Consider the following 12170-nt stretch of genomic DNA (forward strand, 5'->3'; position numbering starts at 1 on the left):
ACTGATTTATGGCACTAAAGTGTGATCCTTAAAGAAGTAGACCAAAGAGACCTTGTATCAAAAAAACCCGAACCTCCAGCCGTCTCAACACCTGGTTTTTTATCATCAAAATGAAAAAAAATCCTGAAAGGAGTCTAAATAAATTCTTCAACATTAACAGCTTTCAGAGTTGGTCTCTGTGATTTTAACTCTGCATTTTGGTGTAGTGGTGCTCTCTTTAGGCTGATAAATTGTGGAGAATTATTATAAAGCTGCACCAGAAACTTTTTCTGACTAGAGCAAGAAAATCTGTTGCTAAGTACAGCAGCAGTCTTGGGGTCATCATGGTCTGAGGGTTGAAGTTGCTGACTTAGGTCCTGCTGGCAGCCAGCCTGCTCTCCTACAGCTGCCCAGGCTGTTTTGGGGTAGATACGGAATAGGAAGAGTCATGGTTGTGGGAATGCAAGCAGGAGCTTTACTAACTACTGCACTTTGGGAATTTTTAAGGTAGAAGCCTGTGGGATGACTCAAACACGGCCTAATCCCAAATGGAAAATTCAACAGCATAGTAAAAAAAGCTGTGGTGGTTATAGGAATTGCAGGATGACAGGATCTAGTGCTATTATGTGGTAAAAAAGTTACTTCTTGAGTAGATGTTAAAGCAAAACCAGATGACTAGATGATGTAACCTCTTTTTTTTTTCCTCCTTTTTCTTGCTCACTTCCTGCCTCAGGAAAGTATGGACATAAGCTCTAAGTGTCCGACTTGTCCTTTTACTGTCTGGCATCCTTCTGCTGAGTGGGGATAAGAAATGGGATGGATACATTTTGCATTTGGTCCGTAACTTTTCCTGGCAGAACCAAAATGAAGTTTAGGCAGCTGCAAAAAAACCCCAATCTCTTATAGATAAATATTTATTTTAATACATAAATCTTGCATCTTTTTTCTCTCCAAGAGAGAGCATTTATCGACTCTTGCCTCAAACAACCCCTGAAAACATTAATAAGAACTTTGACCAGTACACCATTGACCCGGGAACAAGATACCCAAACTTGAACTCGAGCTGTGTTCGACCTCACCAGGTCAGTACTTAAAAGGCTTGCTTGTGAAATCAGTTCTTTTTTTATCAAGGGTAAATAGAGCTGCAAGGAGTGTGTAAACAAAATCTTCAGGAGACTCCTTAATTTAGAACCAGCTGCTGATAAAGTTAACCTGGAAACAAAACTGGATTTTTTGTCTGATGTTATGCTGGTGATTGCTTTTCCTTGTAGGTGAGACAATTATATGTTACCAATGAGCTACAGCAGTGTCCTCTTGAAAGAGTGAGCTCCATCAGAAGATCAGTGAACCTCACAAGACAGGGTAAGTGGCATCTCCTGTTTGCTGTGGCTTAACATTTGTGGCCTTCTGAGCATGCAGAAGCTGACTGAAAGGTTTGCTTTCCCCTTTGTGCAGAGTCAGATATTCGGCCTAACAAGCTTCTGACGTGGTGCCAGAAGCAGACGGAGGGATACCGAAACGTCAATGTCACTGACCTGACCAGCTCCTGGAAAAGTGGCCTTGCTCTGTGTGCCATCATCCATCGCTTCAGGCCTGACCTCATGTAAGTGACAGCTGGGGAACTCCTCGGCTGAGGCATTTGCAAAGGGCAGTGTAAGGCCAGAGCAGCCCTGACACTCCACAGTCCCCTTGTGTGGCTGCTTTCTGCAAGGAAGTGCACACCGTGGCCAGGCGTGGAGGGGGGAAGGGTGGGGTTGGGTTTGCTGTGTTTCTTCTGTATGTCCTTGCATGCTGTTTAGCATGAAATAGATGTGCTTTCAAAGAACTAGGAGGGTTTTGAACCCTATGATTTATCATGTTTGTGGGAGTCATGTGTCTATTTAAAACGAAATTTGCGGTTCTGGGGGAATGTGTAGAGCTGCATTCCCAGATCCCTGGAGACAGGTTTTGGTGTCTGTTTGAAACCACAGCCATGAAGCACAATCCTGAGTTACAGAAATGCTGGGTGAGCCTGAAGGAGCCATTCTTCATCTGTTGTTCTGGTTGCTGTGACAGTCAAAGAGGGAAATGTTGATGGAGGTTTTGTACAACTCTGTCCAGGAGAGCACAGAGTCCTTTCATGTGGGTGAAACAAGAGCTGGGCCTTGAAAATTAACTGCCCTAGGGGGTTGAGTGTAAGCCAGCATTCCCCTTTTGGCACAGTTTCTGGGGTCCTAGTGCTGCATGACCCAATTCCATGCATCTGAATATTTTGTAATGTCTCATAGTTAGATACAAGAAGGTCAGTGTGTAACAGGTGTCAAGAAATAGCAATTGCTGGCACTGCTGGGTGCAGTCAGTGGGGTGACTCTCTCTTCTCACCAGTCTCCAAAATGCAGTGGATGCATTCTTTTGTCTTCCTACAGAGAGTTAGGAGTCACACATGAATTACTGTTAACCTCCCTTTATTGTGGATAAATGAAAGGAATGATTGAACTTTTTTATGAGGTGTGATAAATTGGAAAAAAATAGGAGTGGTACCTAGAGTGCTTGTTTGTACAGTTTTGCCAGAGGAAGAGCTGAGATTTTAAGAACAGGAATTTTTCTTTGGCCTTGGGTTGGTTTAAAAGAATTAGAATTCTGGATGGTTTTGGGAGAGAGGATACAGAGATACAGAAAGCAAAGTAATCTTTGCTGACTGTGGAAAACATGTTCTCTGCACTGCTCTCTACAAGGTCAATAAATTTATCTTCCTGAGCTAACAGACCTCCTGCTGTTCAATTAATGTTGTGTTTGGATCTTGTTGGCTTCTTGTATTCAATGAGCCTGCAGAAGGACTTGGCTGGATGAAAGTTAGGCAGGCAGGAGAGGTGGCTGCCAGTGACAGCTCCCAGCTCCAGAAATGGGCAGTGGATGGGTGAGAGAAGAGGAGAAATTCTTTGGGAATTCAAAAACTCACATTCCACTGTGAGGAGAAAGAAACTACCCTGCCTGGAGCTTTGTAATTTATTTACATGTTTATTTTAATCATGAATTTTGGAAGCTGTTCAAAAGATCAGAGTCTTAGAATAGGTCTCATAGAAAATGGATTAGAGAGTGGATAACAGAGTTCCAGATGTGTGATGCACTTATTTAGTGTACTGCTAAATTCAGTTATGACCTGGGCAGGAGGCCCCTGCTCAAACCGTGTGTGTAACACATTAAAAAAGGAAAGGTAGTGTCTGTGCATGTGTGTGCACATACATAATATGCTACTTCCATAGAATGCTGTCCTAAATTTCTTCCTCCTGGCTTTGATGATTTATAAAACTAATTGAACCTAAGTAATCTCTTGCTAATGGATGAAGTCCGTAGTAGTTCAGCTGTATTTGGAGAAGGAAAAGGTTTGTTAGCACTTCTGAGGAAGAATTGCATCTCTCCAATAAATAAAGATATTTTTTGGTAGGACCACAACAAGGTCCAGTTCAGTGAAAAAGCTTTTAGATTCCATTTCTGGCAAAGGCAGTATTTGCAATAATAAAATAAGTATTTGCAATAATCTTGAGCTGCTGGTGCTGCTGTACCACGGGGGCACGGTGCATTCCCGAGGGGAGCGGGAATGAGCGATGCCGCTGTCTGTCTGTCCCCGCAGTGACTTCGAGGCCCTGAACGAGGAGGACGCGGTGAGGAACAACCAGCTGGCCTTCGACGTGGCTGAGCGGGAGTTTGGGATCCCCCCGGTGACCACGGGCCAGGAGCTGGGCTCGGCTGGGGAGCCCGACAAGCTCAGCATGGTGCTCTACCTGTCCAAGTTCTACGAGCTGTTCCGCGGCACCCCTCTGCGCGCAGTCGGTGAGTGAGCCTTCGTCCAGGCTGCCGATGAGCACTGCTCTCCAGCCAAGAGGCTTTTCCCAGCAAGGCAGAGTAGGAATTTTCCAGAGTAGAAATCCATTTTGATTTAGGTGAAATGTACATCTTTGAGTTAAGTCTGTAGTTTGCAAACATGGCTGTTTAGTCTGACTGCCTGTTCTCGCAAAAACCTATGCTCAGAGAAACTGCTTCTGCTGAAGGACAGAGATAAGGAGGACAGAGAGAGCAGGGTCAAAATGAGCCAGGAGTTCCTTCTGATAAAGAAGAATTAGTGGCAAATATCACATGAAATCAGTAAAATGAACATGAACTTATTGTGACATTGCATGCATATGTGTTTGAGAGGGAGATAAAAGAGGATCTAGAGTTCCCAGAGGCATGCATGTCACGTTAGGGGAATGATCCCCACATCCAGCACTGTAATAAACATACCGGCTTTACAACTTCCACAAAAGTTGTGGAGTTTGTTTGCTCCCACAAATAACCAGCAGAGCCCTTCTGGCCTGCAGGAGTTACCTCGGGCTTAACACAGGAAATGGGGGAGAATTTGATTGAAGACCCAGGTTTTGTGGGTCCTTGGTGGTTTCAGGGAGTAGAAGCAGCTGGATAACTGCTGCTTGACATCATGGAGGGCATGTATCAAGTTGTTGTGATTCCCTGGTAGTACATTGATGCTTGTGTTTCTCTCCTCCTTTTTTTAAAAAGCCACCCTACATTGTATGTATTTACTTTTATTTGTCTGTGTTTCTTATATATAATTGCTACCAGCACTCAACTGGAAAGCTTTGGCTTAGAATAATTTAAAACCAAATCTAAGTAAATATCCTAAGCAGTTGTTTTTTCAACAGATGCTGCTGAGAAGCAAAATGGAGAAAATAATGATCCTGGTTCACCAAAATCATCAAATTTCATCTTTAATAATCATATCAATTTAACTTTACCAAGAAAACGAGTACCAAAGGTGAGTTGTGAAGCAAGACTTGCCCTATGAATATTTTTTTTCTGAAAAGATGAAAATAAGCTTTCAGGCTCAGAAATAAGAGGTTTATATATACACTGCTATAATTTTCTGAGCTATTTCTACGTGTAAGAAAAAGAGTCCTGTAGCTCTGTATTCCTGGAGTTGAATATACAGCCTTTTTATTATATACCAGTTCAAATAATCAGTGCTATGCTAGACTGTTTATTGATTGGGAGGGAGGGCTGCTTGTTGGAAAAACCAGTGATTTGCACAGTTTGTGGATGCTGTCAGGGTTCTGAAGAGAAGCTTTCCAACTCCTACAGAGGAAACCTGCAATGGTGACAAACAGTGGGCGGGTTGATCAGCAGCTTTGGGATAACAATCTCTTAGTCATGCCTGTGTACTTTTCTCTCTTGGTTACTTATTAATGAAAACTTACTGACAGGCCCTGTTATATCCCTGTATTATAAAAAAATCCATGCCCATACGTGCTGTGATTAAGGACTACAGAGCCTTGAAGCTTTGCAGGGGCCTGAGTTAACACATGTACACATCTACTGCATTTCTCAGTATATTAATATACTGCTTTTTATATTTGTTGCTCTCTTGTCCTGTAGAAATGTGATTTCTATTTTTTTCACCTGAAGAATTACTCCAGAATTTCCAGATACTTCCTACACTGACTTTTGTCTTGAATATTTTCCATCCTGCAAACTGTTTTTCAAAACCTATGGACAGTCAATTGTCCAGTAACTTAAAATATCCTTGTTAGGAAATAATTTTTTCCGGCCACCCACATATACACAAAACTAAGTGACATGGTTCCCAGATAGCCAAGCTGTGAGAAACCAAACAGGCAGAATAAACTTTGTTTTTTCTTGTGGATGACTTCTTTAGAAGGAAAACCTTTATCATGACCACAGTGTTGTTTTTCAATGAGTTGTTTGCAGAAGTAAACAGACTTTTAGCAGTGGGGAGAGCTTTCCATTACTGAGCCATAGAGCCTCTGATTAACCTCCTGTCATGAAATAAGCCTTCTGTCATACCAGGAGCTGGAGTTCTTGGCAGTACATGAAAGCACAAGGTGATTTGCTTGAAGGGCCCCTCTGGTTTCACACTAGGGGAGCTCGTTGGAAATGAGAAGTGGAAGTATTATTTCCTAAATCAGCTTGGGAAACAAGGCATTTTGTGTGAGGTTTTGCAGCTCTGTCACAGATGGGCTGTGAAACCAAGCAAGGTGGGTTAGGGTTCTTGGATTAGGACAGACTTGGGAGTGCCATAACCAGCTGAAACTAGCTGGGAAATTAAGCTCCTTGGAAAGTAATTGCTTGAGTTCAGGGTTTGGCTGTAGCTTCAGTTTTAGGGTTCTTTCCCCTGCATAAAGTGGTGCTGAGCATTATCAAGGTGCATATATATCAATTGTTCTGTCCAGGCTTTAGCAGAGCAGGGAGTGTTGCTAACTGAACTTCCATGGCATGCAGTTTGTCCTTGGACTGGGCTGGAGGAGGGATCCTTATCTGGGCGCAGGCTGTGAGAGACCAGGAAGCGGGGCCTGGAGCTGGGGTGGCTGTGGCTGTTCTGGCAGCCTGTGCTGAGCTGGATCATGTTTTCCATTCTCCTTGGAGTGTCAGCCCGGCTGGAGAGGAACTGAGATTTCCTGTGCTCCAGACTAATAAATGAATGGAGGTGTTTACACAATGCAGGGCGCAGCCCTTTTGGAGTCCTGCTCGGCAATTAAATTGCTTTGTCTTTCACTTCTTTGTCAGCATGTTAATGAGAGTCCTTTCTGCCCAATTTCTGAAAGGCAGCATCTTGCTTTGCTCCATTCGCTCAGGCAAAATCTGCTTTTATGTGGCCCAGGCTATTATGCAGAATACATTGTGCTGCTCTGTGTTCACCCTTTCTGGGTGTAGACTGATGACTCTAGGTAGTGCAAAGCTGGGTTTTACTGAGCTGCTGCTTGAAAGACAACGTAGTAAAGCAAAGTAATTGAAATATTGTCATCTGATTCCTTTGGTGTTTGCCCACAAGTTGTTTGGGATTACTCGTCTTCATTGCATAATGATTTATTACAGTCTATATGTAAAAAGGAAGCCTGCATTCTTTGATCTTTCTTTATTTCTTTTTAAGGAATTCCTTTTACTCCTTTTATTTGTTTTTTAAGTTGGCTGAGCAGGCACTAAGTTACAGCGTGGGCAAATGCCAATAAGTGGAATATAGTTTATTGTTCATAAATTATCACCGTATCAAATCATCACAACTGAATGTTATAAGAAGTGATAAAAATTTGCCAACATTGACTACTTTTCAAGTTTGTGCAGGCTGAGTATGAAGTATTACTGATTTGTGTAATCTCTAGTTGAGTAAAATAATGAAATATCTTCGTGGCTCGAGCATAAAATAAGCAATTTGGTTGCTTAAGTGTTGTAATGTTCAGCCATAGTCAGGGAGGTGAACCTTATGAGGGAGACAGACCTTTAAGGCAGCCAGTAATTACTCAAAAATGGAAGCATGACTGTGCTATGAATTCATGATCTGCATGCGGACAGATGGTTCAAGAGAGATTTGGGGGTTACAGTGAAAGACTGAGGGGTTTCTGGATTTTGTTACTTCTCTGGAAAACAGTGCAGTCTAGCTGAAAATTCACGGAATAACTCATGCTGTAAAACCTTTTTCTTCAAGGATGTGTTAATACTTTATGAATTCTAAACTCCTCAGTACTGAAAGAGGGAAAAATAAACACCAAGTTGTAGGGCCTGTTCAGCACAGTGTACAAGCATGTGTTCTCATGCACTGGAGTGCAGTGAGAGCTCCCAGTCAGGGGCTGTGTGATGGCTTTTACTGCCCTTCATGAGGAGCAATCCTGTGAGCTGGGGGATCTGACAGGGAGGGCAGCAAGACCCCCTGATGCTGGCACTGCTCACCTGTGTGTGCCTGGCTGAGCACAGCCCAGACCTCATCTGCCTGAGGGATGGAACTTCTCCTGGGGGAGCTGCTGGGGTAAACATGGGAATCGCTGCAGTAACCCATGGAACTTGTTTTGGCTTTGCCCTTTCAGGCTGAAGGGAAAACAGAAGAAAATGAGACGAACAAGAGGCGTCGGAAAGGCCTCTTTGGTGTCTTTGAGCAGGTTGGTGTTCAGTGGTGCCCACCCATGTCCAGATGGACACCAGAGCTGAGGAAGCAGTGGGAGCTGGGGGACCAAGCTTTGGCCTTTGGAGCATGGCACGGAAAAAACTTCTCCCTTGAAATCTTGAATTTACTGTGGCGTGCACTAAAGAAGAGATAAATTAATCATTTGGGAGGGAGTAGAGCATTAACTAAATTGCACTAGTTTTTGTTCTGACACAGGAACATTTAAGGTATTGGTTTGTTTTTCCTTTTCCTAATTGTCTATTTAGACAATTTTTTATTTGAAGAGTTTGCATTGCAGTTTGGTTTCTAGCCCTTCTCTGATTAATCACCTTTGTGACTCTGCTTTATGAATAGCAGCACCAATTAATGTTCCCTTTTACTGTACTCTGGGACCCAAGAAAATATTTTTTGGCAACTTTTGCATGCTAAACATGCAAAAGTTGCCTGTTTAGTATACTGCAGACTGTATTTCCTTTCACCCTTTGCTGAAAAGGATGTTACCTCTCTCCTCCTCTCCCTTCATGAGTGTTGTAGGAAACACAAGAAAAACACAGTTTGTTGTTTCCTTGCAGACTTCAGGCTTTCCAAGCCAGGGGACAAACAATGGGAAAGAACAGAGTGAATGCAGAGAAGGAATGAACCAGAACAAAGTCAAATCAATGGCAACTCAGCTGCTGGCAAAGTTTGAAGAGAATTCTTCCAATACAATTCTGAGGCGACAGGTAGGTCAGAGATGAACATGAAAGCATCTCTGAAATTGAACTGTAGTCCCTCCTTGTGAAGGTAATGCAGATTTCCCAGGGAAGACAAGAGTCTCTTAGGTGTTTGGAGTGGCTTGTCTTTTTTAATACTTTATGCAAATTAAAAGTATTTCTCTCAATACTTGGTAAACAAATACAAGTCATATAGATTGACTAATGCATCTAACAATAACATATTGCTGTGTTATAGTGTCTAGAAATCTCATGGAAGCGAGCCTGTGGAATTTGTGTTGTTTGGAAGTCTAAGGTGGCTGCATACAGTATTGCAGAAGGCCTGTTGTGGCCTGTGTTTTTCAAATAAAGGACACTGCATATCCTGTGGAGCCTGTCTTTATGGAAAATTAGGAAGTGTCAAAAGGAAACCTAATCTCTTGCAAGATATGTCTGGCTGCCATTTCCATTCCAAAACTAGGCAGAGTGGAATACATTTATGCGTTTTACAGTGTATTCATGGTTTGTTGTTAGTGTGACTAGAGGTATTCTAAAAGCAATCCCATGCTGCCAAGGTAGGGAGGAGAAGCTCAAAATCACACTTCAGCCAGAAATAGTTGGAATTAGCAGAGTTTAGATCTGTCATCTGAAAGACCTGAAGGACGGATGAGCAAAGTGTGGATGTTTTGACAAAGATGGTGGCTTTCTTAATTCTTCATCCTTGTATCCGTTTGTTTATTTAGATATTTAGGTCCTCCAGTAGTGTAGGCTTTATAGATGTCCAGTGACTTTGTGTATCCTTGAACCAAAGTTGTTTGCACACTGCCTGGCTACTTGTCAATGCCCTGAGCTTTCAGTGTGTGGTAAGTGGCCAGACATTTCCTTGGCCATGCTGAAGGGAGTTATTTTGATCATAAACTCTGTTAAAAAGTACTGAATGTGTTCAACTCAACTTCAAAGTATATCTTTGATGGTAGCAGTTGCTAATAAAATGGGTAGGTGGCAAAAATATGCAAAATGTGTTCTTAAGCTTCATAGTAATGCATCTTTAAAAGAAGCTTTTCTTTCTTCCTGCCTCAGAAATTCTTTGAATCCTATTTACTGTCTTCGTTTTTTTTTCTCCTTTACTCTGTCTTTGCAATTTTAAAAATGCTTTACAAGGAGGTAACAGATAGACCGGCCCTGCTCTCCTCTGACCCTCCTGTTAATCCTCGCTTTGCTAAACCTATGGATCCAAGCCTTCTTCCACCTCAACCAAAAAGGCAGGTAGGAAGCTCCTGGGGCTAACTAACACCTGGCAAGCACAGCATTTCTCTCACTGCTGGGAACTCGCTGCTATTGCAGAGCTACATAAGATACAAAGCAATATTTGGATGGAAACTGCAGAGTTCACAGACACATTTAGCTGGGAATTGTGAAAATGCCATTAGAAAATAAAGGCTATTTCACACCTACTTTGCCAGATGAGCAAACTCTCTGAAAGTGTGGAAATACCCTGAAAACATAAGTGTTGATTTCTGTGTTACCATATCTAGACTCCAAATTGTATGAATGTAATTACACAGCTGCTTTTAATGTGTGAGAAAACTACAGCAGTACCCAAAAATTTGTGCATATATACCCAATGCTTTGGGTTATTGTAATGATAAGGCTAAGAGAGAAACCTGGCAAAAAGATAAAGGCTTGAGCATTGACCAGCTGATATTGGTGCCCCAGGTATTTTATTTCTATAAGTAGAATTTGTGATAAGAATTTCTGCTGAAATCTCTTTTGCCGCATCACATATATGAGGAAAAATGTAGTCTAAATTTTTCTCTTGGTACTTTGACTGAAAGCAATCTCATCTCAAACCGTATTGATACTTTTCATCAGTTTTAAATTGTAGTAAACATCCTGTAATGGCACTTCAAGAGCAGTCTGCAGTGAATTGAGAACTGTATTGCAAGTGGAAATCTGCAGATCAGAAGCTATTTTATATGAAAACTCAAATTCAGAGATGTGTTCTGAACTCCTCAGAAAATGCCTTAAATCTGTAATACATTATATGCTGATTTGGGTCAGATTAGATGTAGAACTATGGCAAGAATTACTGTTGAAATCCTCATAAATATAATTTGATTACAAGCTCAGTTTCAGGCAGATGTGCTGCTAAAAAACTCCAACCCAAAACCTTTGCTGTAAACTCTAGAGGAAGATGTTCTTCTGCACTGCTGCTGTCTGAGGTTACTCACAAAAACTCAGAAGTGTACAGAAGAATGTCACGGCCTGCACAAGTTGTGTAGGAGTGATTTATTTCAGTGCATGTGTACAAGCACCAGAAGTGCAGTAGACAGTGTGCAAAGAGTGATGTGAGAACATTTTATGTGCATGACTGTGCCGTTCTTTCGGAAGCATCCTTAAAAGCTGCATATCCTGCATGCTAGTGCAGAAAGCAGAGTTTTGTTCACTTCAAGTGTTTCCCAGTTTCAGGTGGTAGCTAGGAGTGAACACGAGGTCAGGGAACCCAAACAGTCTTTAAATGGTTCTGATCATATGGCCAGGAGAGCAAAGACTGTACACAAAACAGATCCCCAGCCCAGTCTGTCAGAAACCTCTGAAAATCTCGCCTCTGCCTGTTCTGCTGCATTTGTACTTTCTGGAGTGCTTGAGCGTCTTCAGCACCTGGAGGAAAAAATGAAACAGGTGACAAGCAACTTCTTTTCCTTTCTGTCTCTTAAATGCCTGTGATAATCTGTGTACCGTGGTTTTGCTGGCTTGTTCTCTGTTGACTGTAGGTTGTATTAAGACAATAAGAAGTCTTTCTACAAACTTCGGTGTTTTGTTCGTGGATGTGGTTTTAACTGAAATCTCTCTCTTTCTTTTCTTGGCTGTCCTTCCCTGGCTGTCACTGCAGAAAAGAGCTCAGACCATAGCAAATAGGGAATTCCATAAAAAGAACATTAAAGAGAAAGCAGCACATCTCGCCTCAATGTTTGGATACATGGAGTTTCCAAAGGTGAATTTTAAGTTTTGCACCTGAAGAACTGCTTATTTGGAAGATGTATAAGAATTCATGAAGGGAAAGAAATTGCAGTGGTTTTGGTTTTAACTTCCTTCATTCTGTGTGGATCTGAAAAGTAATGTGGATTCTACTGAAACCAGTAAAAAGTGTTGTTTAAATATTATTGCATAGTTTAATTGAGGTGAAACAATCTGAATCCTAAAGCTAATCAGAGTGCTTTAGCAGGAGAGACATGTATTCAAATAAACTATGTCTTGTGCTTAAGCACACACTGCTGGCTCAGTTTCTAATCAGTTGCTGAGCAGTGGTGCTTGGTGCACTCTGGTTTTTGCTGGATTTCATTATGCTCTCTCCCAGTACTATCTTACTGCCCACTGTGAATATTTCTATTAAAGAAATGGTACAATAATACCATTTACCATGAAGATGCCATGATGATTTTCATGGGTGCTTACTGTACAGAGGTAGCAAGAAGAGTAGATCTGTCATTGTTATGTTTCTGGTTTTTTTGATGCATGACTGTGAACTTAACCTGTGTTGATGTCACTGTCTCTTGGGTAACTCTCCTGTTTCT

The 12170-nt window shown here is 41.8% G+C and overlaps 1 protein-coding gene across 4 annotated transcripts in view; it reads left to right on the forward strand.

Annotated features, from left to right (window-relative positions):
• Positions 1 to 12170, forward strand: part of MICAL2 (microtubule associated monooxygenase, calponin and LIM domain containing 2) — a 76540-nt gene that overhangs the window by 50656 nt on the left and 13714 nt on the right. For 3 of the 4 annotated variants that reach the window (XM_036384621.1, XM_054515268.1, XM_036384622.1), the window contains exons 10-19: positions 935 to 1061; positions 1251 to 1341; positions 1435 to 1582; positions 3590 to 3789; positions 4656 to 4768; positions 7827 to 7898; positions 8476 to 8625; positions 9757 to 9861; positions 11059 to 11277; positions 11489 to 11590. In XM_036384621.1, the coding sequence (XP_036240514.1) occupies positions 935 to 1061; positions 1251 to 1341; positions 1435 to 1582; positions 3590 to 3789; positions 4656 to 4768; positions 7827 to 7898; positions 8476 to 8625; positions 9757 to 9861; positions 11059 to 11277; positions 11489 to 11590 (1327 nt within the window). The remainder of the gene's footprint in view (positions 1 to 934; positions 1062 to 1250; positions 1342 to 1434; positions 1583 to 3589; positions 3790 to 4655; positions 4769 to 7826; positions 7899 to 8475; positions 8626 to 9756; positions 9862 to 11058; positions 11278 to 11488; positions 11591 to 12170) is intronic. The other variant, XM_054515267.1, reaches the window with a different exon arrangement.

This window comes from Molothrus ater, chromosome 6, assembly GCF_012460135.2.
Source record: "Molothrus ater isolate BHLD 08-10-18 breed brown headed cowbird chromosome 6, BPBGC_Mater_1.1, whole genome shotgun sequence".
NCBI classification, from domain to species: domain Eukaryota; kingdom Metazoa; phylum Chordata; class Aves; order Passeriformes; family Icteridae; genus Molothrus; species Molothrus ater.